We start from the raw sequence: 18,460 nt of genomic DNA on the forward strand, positions 1-18,460 counted from the left end.
CCCTGCAACATGTGAAGTTTTGCATTGCTGTTGGCATGAGCATATGTTGTCTTCCAACTTCAAAAGATTGCATACACTGGCAGTGTGAAACTGAGCTTTAGGTAATAAATCTTAAAAGATTATTTCTGTGTTTTCATAGGAAAAGAGAAAAATGCTTATGTAGCAGTGACTATCAATAGAATGTGAAGGTTAGATTTGCAGATTCAGCAGGGTTTGGTTTCACAGAAATTATACATAGATATGACAACTCTTATGATTTAAAGAAAGACATTACATAAGTTTCATAATTGTTCCAAAAATTACCATGATGAAATAACTTTTGGGGATTCTTATTTTACTTTTTCTAACCCAAACCATAATCATTCTATCACAGAAAAGATTAGTTCTCCTTGAACTACCTTTCCTTAGTATATTTCCCCATGATAAAGGTAATGGATGACATGGGAACTACATAGTTCTAAATGTCTCAGCTTTAGCAGCATACAAAAGAGGATTTCAGTCACAGAAAGTAATTTTTCAGCTTATGTACTCGAATATTTGCTTATATTCTCAGCTCGTCAAAGATTTAAGAGCAAAACCCAACAGGTTTCACAGTACAACAGTTCTAGCTTCAGGGCTCTCAGCAATGGCCAGGAACGGTTCGGTCAATGGAGAAGAGTTGCAGAAAAGGAAAAAATACATGGGAACTTATTAAGTCTTCTGATCTGCAATGAATTTTATTTTGCTTAAATTGCCTATTTATGATTCTGTGCTCATGTAAGTCTGTAGACAGTTAACATTTAAATAAACCCAGAATATTTAAATAGTGGAAATGCATAAATATATTTAGTTTAGGTCCCTCAGTTAGCTCTATTGATATTTTAACCATACACCAGCACTATAGCTACAAAGGATCATTGTTTGGTATAAACTATTAGATTATATAGCTGCTGTAAAAATTTCAAGGAAATTAGAGAGAAATAATTTGTTAAATATTATTTCCATTAAAAAGAAATCAGAGTAGAATACATCATTTAGGATAAAAGTTGTCCCAAAATAATAGAACTTTTTGTATCAGTTTTTCATTCCTGTCTTTCCAAAATTTCTGTAAGACTTCGCAAGAAATACTACTATATGTTACATAGTAACTGTCAGTTGTTAAAAGTAACTCAATTCAATATAATATCCCATCTCCCCAAATACACTATTGCAATCAGCTTATTGAAATGGCACCTTAGAGCCACAAACACATTCTGAGACCAGAACTCGTGTCAAACAGCAACAACTGTACTGTGTAGAACTTATTTACACACACACCCCAACACGAACAGCTTCCCCCTTTAATTAAGTCTTTAATTAGTGTTTCTCCCAGTTAATTACTTTATTTCCCATAATTTTCCATGTCCATAAGAAAATGGGGCATATACAAACTCTTCAAAACATCACCTCAACTGTATAAAACCACAAAGAGCACAAGCAAAAAAGTTGGCTTCTAAAGACAAATGTTAAACCCCTTGCATTTTGTCTATTACAAATTCTCAGATCTTCACATTTATTACCTGTTCTCTGCTTGGCACTACACCAAAAAATGCAGTTTTCAACTCTACACACTCTAACTTAAATAGTGCAAAGGCATAACAATTTAGAGATGCTCATAAGTTAATCCTAACACATCTACTACAACATTGTAAGCAAAAATGGTCATTTCAAAATAGTTAGCATTTCTTAGGCTTAGGCAGACAAACGCTATGCTTTGATTTGCATAGTTCAGTTCTATGTTATGCTGGCAGTGCCTAACACCCCACATCCCCCCACATGATGTGAGCTGTCTTCAGACCCATTCTGGCAGGTTTGCTGAATGCATATGTTCATCACTGGATTTTTAATTCTACTTTTATTTCCCAACACAAACAAGAGCAATAATCTTTCAGTGAAGTGCAGTTTTTTCCTCATGATTTAGATGTCTAAACATTCTCTCCATTCCTATCTACATAATGGAAAGCAACAAAGTAAACTCCATCAGTCAATGTAATTGTATGCAAAGCTTGTAACAGCTCATCTCAACAAGAAGACATATGTCTGGAGACATATCTGAAATTAAAGTTGTAGATTTAACACACACACACACACAAAGGAGGGAACAAGAGAGACTGTTAGGCAATATTATCTATAGCAGGCATTATGAAGCTTGCAGTGAAACACAAAGTCATTATAAAGCTAATATAAAGAATCACCAGTTCTACCAATAAAATTAGTGGTGATTGATTTATGAAGAATATTTTCAGAGAGTGCACATAAACTTCTATGCAAATGTTATGATACATATTTATGTCTGGCTGTGCAGCTACATAACCAAAGAATGTAAGAAATAATATCCAACATGACAAGATAAATTACTAGATATGAACTACTTACTATTAAGAGCCATAATATTGTCTGTTCCTGGATGATGGAAGTTTATCCCCATACGCCCTGCAATGTAAGCAAAAGCTATTTTTAATGTTTTTATTTCAAAACTGAATTAAATTCATTAATACGAAAAATTCCTAAAGGGGATGAACAGTCAGGGTAGTCAAATCTTCTCTCTATTGAAGACAACTCCCCCAGAATACACATTTAAAATATTTAACACCACAGAACCTTTAGTGTTATGTACTTAAAATACTGATAATCACAAAATAAGCAATGAAACACTTATTTTTAATAAATTCCTTTGCTTTGCACTAGGAGAATATTATGCTTACCCTTTCAGTATAAGTCCTCAAAGTTCAACCTCCCTGCAGTTATGCCTTTTATGGTTGGTTTCCAATAACAAGTACAGTATTGCAAAACCTCACTAAATCGATAAAAATAAAGCACTATTTTTCATACTACCTGAGGCACCAGGAGCTCTCAAGTTAACAGTTGGAGACTGAGTTCTCACCCTGTGTTTGTATTCTTCCCTAAGAATCCTCTATTGCCTACTCTTTGGGATAAGACGCTGGGTTGGAGGGAATGCTGTTCTCATGCATGTACTCCAAAAACTATATATATTCTTGATGCAAAGGAGCCAACAGCAGTATTGCTGTTCAGGTTAGTTTTAGATACTATTTGACTTAGCTAAAGTACTAAAAGCTTACCCCCAAAGATACTTTGGAACAGGACTTTTATAATTAAACCACCCAAAACAATTTGAAAGCTGTAATTGGTATTAGTCCTTATTTGGACACTGCTATAAAGGACAATTATAGCCATATAAAAATTTATTTCAATTAAGTAAGGTAAGTAGCTCTATGTATATAATGTAACTCCATTTCATATGCTTTGTAACTCCATTTCAATATGTACTTCCAGGTCTGTGGTTAAGTTTGGGAGCTAGGGAAGAAGACAGTTTGCATTTCTTCACTAAATTGGCACCCAATTATGGGAAATCAGGACCAACTCTGCACTGAAGAACCAATATAAGAACCAATATAATGTTCCTATACTTCTGCAAAACCAATTTTTAACACCTGAGCTCTGGTAGAGCAGAACTAAAGGCAATGCTCTCCAACACTTCTAGTTCCTATCGATAGTTAAAGCCTTCTATTTCCAGTCACAGAGAGTGCTGTGCTGTAATGAATATTTTTTTCTTTACAGATGCAGCATGAAGTTTCACTGCACTTCTGAAACTGAGTCACTAAGCAGTTTAAGTAATAAAGTAAATAAATCTTTTTTTCACATTATTGTTTCCTCCTTCTTTAAAGTGTCACCACAATAAGACTATGAAGCAAACAAAGGTGGGGACAGAAGGTAAATAGAATTTCCATTTTTACTTTCCAACGCCTTGAGCAAAGCTTCTTAAAGAGATCTTCTTCATTAACTACTTCACATTTCCTAATTACAGGCTTAATTCTCCTGTACATATTTTCACATTGATCTGGCAGAGCAGAAACATTAAAGCTGCTATTATTTAGTTAGTATAACCTTTGCTAAAATATTTCTGAACTCTTGCCAGAGGGACATGAATTCCCTTTTCCTTAAAAGTGTATTAATGAGTGTGAGGTTACAGGTATTACTTGTAAAGGGGAAAGGTGTATATACTTATCTAGCCTTGTAAACTAATACTTGGAATAGAACAAAAAGAAACTTCTATGAAAAAAAAACAGTGAAATTTGAATGCATAAGGCATGGATGGGCCCTTCTCCTTCCCTTTGCTGAAGCTGAAATTCTGCTGTTTGACCAGCTTCAGAAATAGAATAGTATCTGTGACATCTGGGCTTGTTTTTTTCCTCCCTCCAGGCTGTCACTGGACCAGGTGCTGCTTGTGTGACATTTTGTCACCTGCCCTTGGCCTGCTATTTTTAAACAGTTCTTGTCAGCTATCTTTTCAGAGGAGCAGAAAATACAGAGCAGCACAAGCAGAAGGACATGTTCTCACACTGAGCTAAGCCACTGCGAGAGCTAATTCTGTGCATCTTCAGAGGTCCCTAGTGCAGCTCTATAGAAACAGATTAATGGAATCCTTTCAAAACATCTGTATTAAAAGCATTCAAAAGAGACTGGCAATGCACCAATCATAAGACAATTAGTTACCAATAATTACAGAGCCTTTCATATTAGCTATGACATTTGAATATCTTGTTGCTTGAAGCAAAATATTCAATTGAAAAAAGAGGCCATATGCAGATTACAAAACTGCATAATTATCTAAGGAACAACAAGAGAGCACAGAAAGGGAATCATAGGTCTGTTAATTTTAAGGTGCAATGTAGAACTGTGAAACCTAATTAAGAATATGCACTTTCAAAGACATATTTAGGTTAAACACAAATGACTATCGGAAGACAATCGAAGAAAAACACATGTATGTTACCTGGAGCTTTAGGTAGTCTATATAAGCACATATTTCTAATCGTAGTCTAAAAATAAAATCTCTAGATAAAATTTTTACTTTTCAAGAATATTAAGCAGAAACACAGAGAAGTCAGAGCACAGAAGTTATGGATTCCAGCAGTTCACTGAAATCACAAATATGAACCCTTCCAGTAACAACATCCCCAGTATTTGTATTCGGTGTACATCTGCCATTTTCAGTTTGCCTCTCTTGGTTTCGTAACTATTTACTGACTATATTTTCAATTATGTGCTTTTATAACACACACTTACAGGACTGCAGTTAGGCTGCAACAGAGATGACTCTTTTATGTCTTTTCAATGCCTAATCTAAAAGAATAAAAAATCCAGTTGTATATTTCTTGCTCTTTAAACATTTCAGAGCATAAATGAAGGTTCAAAGATTCTTGTATAGCCCAGGCTGCACTTTTGCTTATCTTATGCCATTAAATTTTTTACATTATCTCTCCTAACAACATTTGGAGAGACTTTCCTGGCTGCATTGCCTGAGTGCTCTGCTGCATGTGCAATATCATACTCATCATGGCAGAGTGCCCAATTCCTTTTTGGAGCACATCAAGTCTGTGCATCCTCTCTTCTGTAATATATTGGAAAGGAGTCGTTAAATGGATTTAACTTTACCTTGTTCTTTATAGAAGACAGTAAAGATTTTGAATCAATTCTGAAATCGTTTCAATAGCTTAAGGAATTATACCTTTCCCATATATGAATCTCTTTATTAAATCTTTCACAATTACACTATTTTTTTTTCATTGTCTAGTTAATTTCAAGTTACATGATCAGTTTTGAGAAATAATGTTGTTCCAAAAATATCAAAACTTGGTATCAGGCTCAACTCTACCACTACTGAGTTTTATCTTTAAGTCATTTTCTATTCCTAAATGCTTTATGTGTTTTTGAATTTGTGAAACCATAACCAGCTCCTGGACATGAACACTCAGGGAAGGATTTTTAAGATTATAGTTACATATTCTCATCATTTTCATGTTAACAATCACATTCCAAGAGACAATGTTCATTGATTATACCTCATGGCTTTCACCAAGACTGATCACTTAGACCAATTCAGCAATTGGTATTTGACATAAGATTTGCTAGAAAACAGCAAAGCTGATCTGCTTTTGACCTGTCCTGAACTTTCTGGGAATGAGAACTTCCTCAGAATGAGAACTTCCTCTCTCAGAGTTCTTAAGATCACTGTTGATATCAATTACAAGTTATGACTACACGATCCAGTGGCAAGGTCAAATGAAACTGGCAACAGGACTAGGTCCGCTACATTTCCTTCGTAATAATACCTCCTTTATCAAAATTAGCTTTTCTACCAAATTATTTCAAAGCTGCTGACAACAAAAGGCAGTAGCTATTTGGATAGATAGGTAGAAAGTGGGGTAGAGCAAGACAGAGGAGAGTGCTCAAAGTAGGACCAGTATATTTGCTCAAATACCTAAAGCAAGATTATTCTTTTGACTCACATATATTCAGGAGTCCAGTTTACAGCACAACCTACAACTCCACACACCCAAATCCCCATACCCCCAGCTCAACCATGAGTCTCTGCTCCATGATTCACAAGTGGCCACAAAACAAGAAGCTGCTGTGCCCATATATAAGACTTTATATTCTACTTGAGTAGACCATAGACCACACTCTCTCCTTTCACCCCAACATTACAACCACCTGAAACTAAAGCTACAATAACTCAGCATACATGCCCAGGACAATTCCAAAACCAAGAACTGTGTAAGCAAGAGTCTGCATAAAGGATTATCAAAATAAAATTTAAGTCCCTGAAGAAGTTTGTTGGATTTATCCCTTCCTTTAAGTCGATCTGCCATTTGTTCATACCCATAATTTAAACACCTGCACTTACAGATCTTTAAAACATTAAAACACTGAGCAGATTAAAAGTACTATTGTTTGCCAGAAAGGAGCTATGAAGAACTATTACTGTGATCACATGTACATATTTTTACCGTGCAAAACCATATTGTGTCAATGTGAGCAGAAGTATATAATTATCAGCTATGAATATCAGTAATAAAGATTGCTGATACGAACTACTTCCTGTCACTGACTAAGCAAATATATGCCATTGGTAGAGAAAACAGCCTATAAAATAAACCAGCACATACATCACAATGACATGCAGTCTTAATAATTAAATTACATTGCTCCAATAAAACACAGGGATCTTGCATATTTTTAAGCAGTGCAACATTTTTACCTCCAAACCAGTTATATCTTCAAAATATTAGTACTTTAAAAGCAAGACCTGATGAACATAACAATAAATTTAGCTTTACTTGTAAGGGGTAGACAACTACATGGACACATACCCATTCTACAGGAAGTTCTAGAATTGTATTCTTAAAGGCAATATTGGTATCTATATTGGAAAGTTTGGAGGGAATAAAATAAAACAATATGAAAGCAGAATTTTCCATTCCAATCTATGATAAAATATATAAAAACCTTCAAAACAGTAGAGAAGTGAGAAAGTAGAAAAGGAAAAAAAACCCCCAGATTTAGGCCTTTATGAAGCCTCAATAACACAATGAAAAAAATGGAAATAAAGAGAAGAAAAAATTATATCTGTATCACTACTTAAACTAAACAAAGCAAACAAAAAACCCACCACTGCTGCCCAGAACACATTCAGGAGGTCAAAGAAAAGCACATGCCAGATGCCAGCAGCACGTTAGGAAGTATCATCATACCACAGGATCATTGGAAAAACCACTTGTTTAATTTAAGAAATATGAACCATTTAATGGTCATGTTCTGTACTAAAATAAAAATACTAAAAAGGATTTTCTTAAATAAGCAGAGTTTCAAATGGAAAGGCAACATACTCTGTTTCCTTTAGAAGGATTAGTTTGAGTGGCCTAATTTTAAACACAAATAGATCTGCAAACACATCTGTCTGCTCACTCTGTTCTTCATGAGCATTTACAGAAAGGGATCAGAAGAGCATTGAGATTTTTGGAAATGTTGTTACACTGCACTTTTTTTCTAATGAAAGTGTTGCAAAAAGCTCTAACAGGGTAGCACCATTTCTAGGACTATGATGACAACATTTGTACTATTTGCATGACCTTTGTGTTCAGCTGCTGACTGCAAACACAAATATGATCCATTCACCTTCACTTTTCTCAGGTCATGTGGCAAACTCACTGTTTTGCTTACAAAAAAAGCTTATGAACACTTACAGCTGAACAAAATCAAGTGGCATGTACTGAAGTTGATAAAAATCAAAGTAGAAGAGCAAAGGTCCATTCTATATTTATTACAACACTAAGTTGCATATGATCTTCAAACACTTTGCTGTTAAAAAATCATCAACAACATAGTTAATTTAAATGTAAACAGGATATCTTAAATTTTGCTTAGTTTTCATATGACCTGATACAATCTTTACAATAGTTAAAAAGTAGCAACTTAGTCACTGCAGTTCTCTATTATGCAAATATATATGGGCGTCATTCAATTAAGTACTGAAAAATCAAGATGAAAAGCTTCCTCACAGACACTACTTCTTCCTCTGAACTGTAGTACATTTGTATTCAAAGTCTCAAACAATCTCTATGGAAATAATAGGACATCATCAACACATGCTTTATGTATTCTTCTACAGTATGACATCCATTAAAATTTGTTTTCATACAGTCTGCTCTTAAGATTCTCCTTGTACATGTGTTGCCTTCAAATACTCATATTTGAACATGTCACACTGATACTTGAAAAAAATTCAGGATTTTTGTGAGGTGGAGATTTACAAATTACAAAGTTTCCACTGTGATTTAGATTAAAACCCAAATATTATATTTATCTAGTGTAACAGTAAATTTAAAATAAATCTTATGAAGGGACATGATTTCTCTCCTCAGTTTTATCCTTTGATTCAGCTTCATAACCTGTCAGGAGCACATGTGCACAGCATATGATCTAACACCGCTGAAATATTTTATTTAATTATTTAAAAATAGAACAAAGGCAGCTGCTAGTTACTACTGATCAAAATATTTTTTATAGATCAGAATGCCTCTGTTTGTGTTGTAATGCAATAGTTTGACACGGATAAACATATTGCAACAGTGACATATTACACCATAGACAGGAGACACTTTGATGTAGGAAAGAAATGTTCTAGTCAGTAATAAGCAGCATCTACCCACAGCTTTTCTGATAATTCAGCTTTAGGTACGAACGGTATGCAAATAAAGAAAGGTCATCAAATACTGCAAATAAATCCTTCCCTCATTAAAGCAAAACTGTCCCCCATATTTTTATAGCATATAATGTATTTTATTGGCAATTCAGAAAATAAATTACTATTCAGGAAAAATATCTTAGGAGCTACAGCACATTTCTGCATTACTGCAGATGTAGGCATTGTTATGACAGACAGGGAACAACCAGATACCCTGGGCCATACAGAGTAACACATCATTAACTAGACTGTATTGAATGTTTTTTCTCCTTTTTTCCCTTCATTTTGAAAGCAGACAAATATTTATGGATATTGACTAAAAGGGAAGGAAAATGTTGAAGCTGGTCTTGATGGCAGGGAAAGCAGGTAAGGAATTCTGCCAAACTGTCTTGGGACAAAATAAAATGATACTTGCTTTTCAATTAATTTACATTGTTTAAATCTCAAAGCATGAAACTGGCAGGTGGTCTGTAAAATCATACAGTTCCCAGACTACGAGGACAAAGACAGGGACCTAAAGCAGGATTCCCCTATCTGGCAGGAAAAGCTGAGGAAAAGAAACTAGTTTTAGATAGAAGCAAAACAAGAGCTGACAACTGAGCACCTTCAGCCAAGACTACGCTCAATGCAACATAGATGGATATACTGCTAATTTACCTTAGTCCAGAAACCTCAGAGCTACATATCAAATCTCTCTTACAGCAAGAAACACACAAAAAGGACTAACTGACCCTAGTTCTCCTGGCTGGAGAGCACCAAGCCAATCAGAGTCAGCATTCCCTTGATATAAGTAATTCAATATTGCACGAGTGAGGATCAGTTAGTTTCTGCTGCACTAACAATCTGTAAGACTTTCTCTGTTCCACACTTGAAAGCAACACCCTCCCAAGAAAGTCACTTATTCACAGCCCCAGTGGATCATCTTTAAAAAACAAGTGACCTCTGGAGACCTTGAAATAAACTCAATTTCCATGGCCTGCGGGACAAAGTCTGCCTCAGATTCAGAGAAAGGTATGAAGCTTCAACTCCTAGAAACAAGAGGATAGACTCTTCCTTTCTCACCCCAGTCTTCTCCACTACCTTCTCTGAACAATGCAGAGCATAGACCCCAAAACGAGAAGAAAATATCCCAGAAGAATTTCAATTTGGTCTTCATATCAGAGTCTTTTATGCTTCATCCTCCCACCCACATTCTAATCTAGAGCTCTTGTTCCATATCCAAGATAATTACTTTTTGTTTCGAGTATCTGCTGGGATGTGAGGGGGCACATATGCCAAGAGGGACTGTGTTCCAAGCAAAGTTTCAAACTTCAGACAAACTGCCTGCAATATTTTACTAATGAATACATATACAGACAGTGCTTCCAAAAATAAGTAGTTGCTGAGACTGTTACCAGCAGCAGGTTGAAATGATCCTGAAACAGCTCCACTGACTTTGTAACATGCATTGGAGGCGCCAAGACATGTATAGTTTGTCAAGAATTAAATCTGTAGTTTGTGCATTTTCAAAATCAGAGGGTTTTGGCACTCATTTCACTCCTTCCACATAAAAATTTGGATAGTAAATGTAAGGCACATTGACCTGTTTAGCTGCCAGCTAGAATTGTTTGAGAAAACAAGCCTTGTTTACCAAAAGTTTAAGAATTACAGAAGTAATTTGAAAGTTCTCATTATTTATTTATTTTAGTCAGGATTTTGTGTCAGGATTTTATCTACAGAAGAAATAGCCACACAAAACATAAGAGAAGACAGTCACATATTGCAAGAGAAAAGGAAGATTTAAGGGGAAAAAACACACCCAATTCACTAAGAAAGACAGAGGTGGTAAAATGAAGAGGAAGCAGCTCTGAGATCTGGTTAAGTTAATGATATTCCAGAAAGAGCAGCTGAAATTTCACACAAGAGGCATTCACACAGGTATGTCTATGAGGAACTGACAAAATCAAGCTGAAGTACATAACCAATGTATTCAAAAAGCTTCAAGGAGAAAATAAATGAACATGTGACAATGATTAAGAAACAAGCAAAAGCAAGCAGAGTAATCACTTACTTTCCCAAGCTGATAACAGACTAAAATATCCTGCTACCTTAAGGGGGAGAGCCAGAGGAGAGTGGTATAAATAAAACAAAAAGCAAGTGAGTTTAGAAGACAACACTAAGTGAAATGTGAGGAAGGTGCAGAGGACATCAGCTGAAAACCTCCAGCACCTTTGACAGAGCAAGAGCAAGAAGCTGGATGCACAGGAGAAGAGTCAAGACCAATTTTCACAGAAAAAGCAACAACAAAAATGCAATGAGAAAGTGATTTGATGAATGGATCGATGTTTGCAGAAGAATGGGTTTTAGGAAAAGGATTCAGCTAAAATAGTAACATAGATCTGCCTAACACAGGGGAAGGTGACACTTCTTGCAAGGGAGAATGAATGTGTCCTGAAACAGCAGCTCCTACGAGGATTGCCAGTCATGCTGCATAGTGTGAAAACAGGAGTAGAGGAAAGGGCACACTAGGTCAAGCCAAGGCTGGAGGCTAGCAAAGTAAGCCCCGTGGTTAGATGGAGGAGGAAAAGAAAGCAAGACAGAGAATTAACTATATCATTGGGAAAAAAACCCAACCAGCAGGGCAGAGCACAGAGAGATAACTAATAAAGAAGCTTTCTTCAACAGTTACTGGGCTGGAAGTGAGCTAATTAACAAGGCAAGAAGGTGAAAACAGGTGAGCAGCACTGAATGAGAAAATGAAATAGCTAGAAAGAGCACATCCAGTAAGTGACAGGAATGTCTATTAGAGAAAAAAGTAAAGCTAATGGTCCCACTGGCAAATGAAAAAAAAACCTATTTAAACTTTATAATTCATACCCAACTTCAACAACTAATATCCAATCTCTAATTCAATCTTCATCATTTTTCCCACATTCAGATTCATATGGAAATTCAGTCTTACAAAATTAGTCTTGATTTGTATATTTAAGTAAATACTGATTTAAAAAAATGGGAGTTTTAGCTGGATTATGATACATTTAATGAGATACAATAAAAACTTAACTCCATTTACTAGCGACTGGATTTTAATGCCAGCCATATGAAAAGTATATCCAGCAGAAATCTCAATTTTGTGAGCTTTTTTTTTTTGAGTTCCAGTTTAACACTTTTTTCAGAGGACTATGATCAGAATAGAACTGAGACAGTATTTCTTGCCATTTTAGACAGATGAGTAACAGTTAAAGACACATGAAGGTTATAGCACAGCAGATTCCAAGGTAACAGTGAAAAGCACAGACTAGAAGAGAGTGCAGAAGCCACTTTGGTATAGTTGTAAAAATAACCTGTACCCAGAAAGGTGGTGAAAAAGGCACAAGACCTTAGACTAAGAAAAAGTATTTTCCACATGTAATATATAAATAGGGAGGGGAGCAAAGGAGGCAATTGTGACATCAAAAAGCATGGATATAAGCATTAGGATAGGAAGTGCTATACATGACACAATTTCTTCTCTGTGTCCTGATTTCTTAGTGTTTAGGAATCATTTCCTGTTCAATACATTCCTGGTATACGGCTTACTGCTACATTCAGTCTTAAAAGTCAACAAGAATACACATCAGCAAGAATGTGTACCTATTTTTAAACTTAACCAATGAAAGATGAAGACAGGGGAGTGTGAAGGTTGATTAGGAATACTTATTCATTTACATGCTGCCACAACTTTCACTGTTAGAAATGGTTTCATCCCCAATGCTACACCAGGTAGGACAAACACAGTTTAACAGCATAAAAAACCCAACACTTTCACAGAACTTAACAACGTGTAATATCTTTTGCTTCCCTCTAAGAATTTGAAATCCAGATGAAGACAAATTTGTCTAAAAGAAACCTGAAATAACTGTAGAAAGTAACTTTGATGCAGAGGCTGTTTTAGAACCCTACATACTACCTGATAATCCATACAGAAGTGTAGTAAAGACTTTGAACATGACAACTGGACTCCAGTTGCACTACATATTTTTTGGAGTGACTGCAGCAAGAGGCTTTAACTGTGCAATTTGCTGATACAAAACTCATGTTTCAGATATGACAGATAATACTATGATTGTACACTTCAAATCAATGTACACACATTGCACCTTATCTTCCTAGAGTAGAGAAGATTATCTTAAGATGGTAAAACAGAAGTTTTACATAACTGACAACTCATTAGCAAAAAGTTTATAGCAATACTGAAAAGCTGATTTTTGTTTAAACACCAAGCAAGCATGGACATATGAATATTCCTAACCTGTAAAATGATTCCTCCACATTATATCAGCGAAACTCATTGGTGGGCCACTGGGAGGGTAGTGTTTACCTTTCAGAGGCTCATGATCAGTCCTTATCATATCCATTAAGGAATTTTCCAAAGAGTGCAAGTTAAAAGTGTCATAGGGCCTATTCCGGTCCTAGAAGAAAGAAAAAGAAGGAAAGAGAGAGTGTTATTGAAAAGATAATTTCCTAACACAGCTTATCTCTTGTTTTATAAACTCCAGTATCCAGTTGTACATTTCCTCTGGACAGAACTTTCTATATATAAAAAAACCCAAAAAACCCCGTAAAAATTAATAGATATAAACCTACAGGTATTTAAATTATACCCTTCATTTTGCAACTGCTACTTTCCCCAGTCCAGCTATGCAGAGAAGCTTTCAGTATCTCTAAAGATATATATATATATAATCAATAGCTAATCCTAAACATTATCATTTAAATAAGAACTTAGAAATAAAGCAATATTATTGTTTACAATGGAGAAGTGAAATTGATTCAGAGACTTTTGGTTTACAGCTTCACCCTCTGCCTTCTGTCACTGTGCTGCTTTAACATCAGAGCAGCAAGCAATGCCTGAGATGTCACCAGGCACATTTGCTCCAGAAAGCACCAAGTAATTCTTCAAATGTCTAACATGAATCTCACAGGTTTAAGGAAAGTACACTAGATGCAAGAAAAACAAAGGCAAGCTAGGATACACAACACTTCACAGTAGGGCACTCAAAAACCTGAGCAAGTGTTGGTTTGTATTGTTTGAATCTCCCATTTTTAATTTGCTGTAGTTCTGCTTCTGTTTCAGAAGCAGAAGGGGAAAAGAAAAGATAAAAACAAACCAGAATCAATCTTTAGCAGGCCTGCTTAAAATAACCAGTTTCAAAGCTCAAGAAAAATCACAGTGGGAACAACCTACCCATGCCCATGTAGAGTACTGTGTGCAATAGGACAGCATAAATGAATGGCCCCTTGTAGTCAGACAGCTTCTAAAAGCCATGAATTTTCTTATTCTCACCACTATAATTAAAAAATGGGGGGTTGTATAGTATATTATTCTACAAATAATAAAGGGTGGTATAACATTCTACTGTGCAAACTGAAACCTTCATTGTAATGTGTCCCCAAAATTCCTGGAAAAATGTTTTTCATGTGCTGGTTACTAGAAAATATACTTGTTTGAAAGAATAAAACTTAAAATCCTCACAGAAGCAGCAGTAGTATCCATAGCAAATGTAATACAAGTTTTGTCTTAAGTATTATTTCTCTTGAACCCTCTTGTTCTTAGGCTGCCTTTAAATAAAACTGAAGGAGAGAATAAGTTCACTGGTATAAATTCAGCTTTTTTTTAACATCCCTGTTCTGGAGTTCAAGTAAATACACATTATTAAAAGCTTGCTGTTTCAAAAAACTCTGAAATACAGATCATCTTACTGTCAAAAAAGTCATGTTCTCACAGTGCCTACTCTAAACTGAAATCCAACTTCCCTGCTCCAACATGCTAATATATGTTCTATAAGTAGACTAGCATTATTTCCTTCACACATTTATTTCATCTATTGAGCATTTTTTGGCAGTCAAACATGACATCTAAAGAATAATACTTGATTTCTGTTAGAAGCTATACAAAGCCCTAAAGCTCAAATGAGCTCACTGATCTTCAGTTTCCATTGTCGATGATTTTTACATCTTCTAGAGCTGCTTAGAATGCCAACACTTGCACAGTGTATTTAAAAGGGGACCTGTTCACCTATTCAAGTAAATCAATACCTTGAAATATAAAATGAAATGTATGCCCAAGAAATCTAAAGTAGAACCGGAATTAAAGGAAAAGTGATTTGAGTTCCATGAAAGTATTTTATGAACTCTCAAAAAAACCCAAAAAACAAACAAACAAAAAACCCCACACTGAGGGCATTTTGTTTTTCCTAATAAAAAACTCTAATTTGGTTAGAACAACGACTGCTTGATAATATAAAGTAGAAGAAGAGAGTTTGGGTATTTCATATTCACTGCCTTAAAAAAAATTCAAGGTTAGATTGAAAAGAAAAAGAGTAATTTGGATGTAAAAAAAAAAAATCCATTCTTGTGGTATATTAGTAAACTGATTAAATAGAATCTGTATCATTCCCTCAAAGCAAGAATTTTTGTTGTGTTTTTCCATTTGTTTCTTGTATGTATACACTTTTATATAGGTACTGTGTATACATAAAGAGGTCAGATGTGGTAGTACTGAACTATGACATCCCTTTGAAGAGAAAATATGAAAGCAAACTAGAGCTTATATCCTAAGCAGGGGTGGGGAAGATCAGTCAGTTTCAGTCAGATCAGTGCCCTGATCTGGTTTACTATACAGCAGTAGCAGAGCTGAGCTGGCAAACCCGACGCTGGCAGGAGAGCAAAAGGGCAGGACTGCTCCTTTTGCCACAATGATAGCTTATTCCAGCCTTAAACATTCCTGAGATTACAGTCTTAGAGGTCGGAAGGTGTGAGTTCAGAAGAGGACACAACCTATAAACTGAAATTAACTGCCCTTTATTAACATTTGTATGTTACATTTAAAGCATACTACAATAACAGCAAATCCTGGGGAGGTCCTGCTTTGTTCTAAGACTTCCCAAGGAGCTATGCACATGGACACATGTGAAAAAAGGGAATCAAAATCATAGTATCAAGGCAAAGCTATGCAGGGCAGGTTTGCTAGAATGCAGGATCTTTCTAATCTTTTAAGGGGCACAAAAACCTGCAATACATTTTCAAGATGGAATTAGACCTACACTGGACACAGGAGGATCGATTTAATCAAAACCCTTTACCTAGGCAATTGTAACACTTCCCACTACAGCAGTTGAGCAAGAAAAATCTAGTAAAGGAAATTTTAGACACAACAGATTTTGTATGTTGTGGCATGTGCATAACACATGCAGACTACAGATTTTGTAGTGTGGGTGATAAAACAAACAAGTCAGGGCTAACATTCTAGCTCCTAAGTAAAAGGGCTACTACCCTACTTCTTAGTAGCTTTCATTTCAGTAGTAACCCATTTGTACTCAGCAGATTTGATGACTACTTCCTAAATTCAGCAAGTTCTTCCAAGAAGATTGGTGCTTCTGCATACACACACACACACACAAAATTATGTTTCCTCATTTCTCACTCTGTTCTCATGAACAGGTTCTCCTGGTTTTGTGAACTGATACTGTTCCATCTTCCGGATTTTCCTTTTGCACTGTTTCCACAGGCCACCAATTTACTGCCAAACTAGCCCAACAACATAAAAAATTCATAAAGATCCTTAGTAGCACATAAGAACTTTGCAAGGAAGTTCTGGGACTAGGGCCATAAATGAAAATCAAAATATATTGTCTAAAACACAGACTGATAAAGTACAACAAATAACATGGAAAAGAAGTCCCAAACTCCAGCACCTGAAATATCTGCTGGGACATCTTGCTAGAGAAGACACAGCTCCTAAGACCTACTTAGATAAACTACATTATGGATAAAAAAGAAATCTCCAGCTACAAGGCACTGCCTTTGGCTACACAATAATCATTCAGTAAGCATTAAGTCCAGCCTGGCCATGTTGGATTGTACTTTTGCTGTGTACGGACAGCAGCTCCTCCCTGGTTAGCTGCCAGTGTATATGGCAGCATATTTCAGTTCTTACAATACTCTAGTCTTGCAAGAAAGAGAAACAGTTTAGGAGTAATAGCTCTTAGAAAAGATACGGGTACCAAAACTTTAAATCCCAGCCCTTGGCTGTATCCATGACACAGACTTCTCAAAATGTACATGTTAAGCACAATGCAAAATTACATATGCATGTGCAGGATCAGATTTCTGAAGGATCACAAAGTGAAATGAACCTTCAGTTGGAGTTGGGTCTCAACTTTCTTCTTCTAAATATCTTATTAGTAAGGCTGATTAAAAAGTCTCAAAACACAGTGTTGATAACCTGTTAATTAAAAAGAAAAACAAACAAAACTAAAGAGTAACTGCCAAAAATAATTGCAGAGCCAAGACACTAAAATAAAATGAGAAAACACAACAATTTGCATTTTACCTGAATTTTACACTTCTGTGCATATGTATTATGCCAGCCTTTAATTACACAACCATGATAATTACTCAGAGATCTCGAGTCTCTGCCCAACACACATAATGAACCAGCTCCAGGAATGAATCAAAACAGTGCTTTGAAGAGGTCTATTTATCTCTGTGACAGATGCCTGTGTTGCTTATTCCAGGAGATGGCTGAGCTGTAATCAGTGTGTCAGCAAATTCCAGGAGGGGAAAAGACACTCTTAAAGTCATCTTAATTATGAAATGAAGATTGTTTAGCAGTACCTGAAGTATGTAGTTAACACTTATGTGTGACATTTGCAATAAAAGGAGCTTTTATCCCTTTGGTGTACCCTGTAATGTGGTCCTGCCCTCTTCAGACTCAGAGCATGGGCATGTAAGGGCACGGCATACCTAGCACTACTTCAGTTCCCTCCCAATAGATATACAAACCATGTCCCTGCTGGTAAGAAAGAAAGATAAAGAATGAGAAAAAAAACAGGTGACTACAATGCCAAGACCAGATCTTCAGCTAGAGACATAGCAGGTGTTAAGTGGATCTTAAGACAGCCTGAATTCCTCACTACCTCTTTCAGGTAGCCCAAAGTAATTGGAATTAATGAACTAAAAAAAGGAAATGACTGACATATGCCATGGCAGAGACATGGAGAACATGTGTCTTGCTCCAAAAACCGAAACCACCTAATTTCCTTCTGTCTCTGCAGAGGATTATGGCAAGAGAGATGCTTGGCCATTAATAATTAAATTAAATTAAAAAAAGTTAAAAAGTGAAACGTTTTACCCTGAGAACCCATGTGAGCAACCTAACACATGTTGCTCAAATCTAGCTATCATCCATGCACAAAATCCTTAACCACGAAACACATGGTTGCACGTATTGAATCCTTGTGGGTAATGTCATCTGCATGTATAGCAGAAAATACACATTGGGCTGAGAGACACCACTGATCTGCCTAGTTTTTACTGTGCAAGCAGCAAAATGTCGAGTGCCTAGACCCTTCCACAGGTACATTTCCCTGT

At 35.9% G+C, this 18,460-nt stretch overlaps 1 protein-coding gene across 1 annotated transcript in view; it reads right to left on the bottom strand.

The window, feature by feature from the left end:
- CPEB3 (cytoplasmic polyadenylation element binding protein 3) overlaps positions 1 to 16,562 on the bottom strand; it is a 57,230-nt gene extending 40,668 nt beyond the window's left edge. The window contains exons 1-3 of the mRNA XM_009077014.1: positions 16,512 to 16,562; positions 13,407 to 13,497; positions 2,395 to 2,451 (exon numbers count right to left, since the gene is read on the bottom strand). Of these exons, the coding sequence (XP_009075262.1) occupies positions 2,395 to 2,451; positions 13,407 to 13,497; positions 16,512 to 16,562 (199 nt within the window). The remainder of the gene's footprint in view (positions 1 to 2,394; positions 2,452 to 13,406; positions 13,498 to 16,511) is intronic.
- Between the last annotated feature and the right edge of the window lie 1,898 nt (positions 16,563 to 18,460).

Source organism: Acanthisitta chloris, unplaced genomic scaffold (genome assembly GCF_000695815.1).
Source record: "Acanthisitta chloris isolate BGI_N310 unplaced genomic scaffold, ASM69581v1 scaffold9486, whole genome shotgun sequence".
Classification (NCBI taxonomy): Eukaryota; Metazoa; Chordata; class Aves; order Passeriformes; family Acanthisittidae; genus Acanthisitta; species Acanthisitta chloris.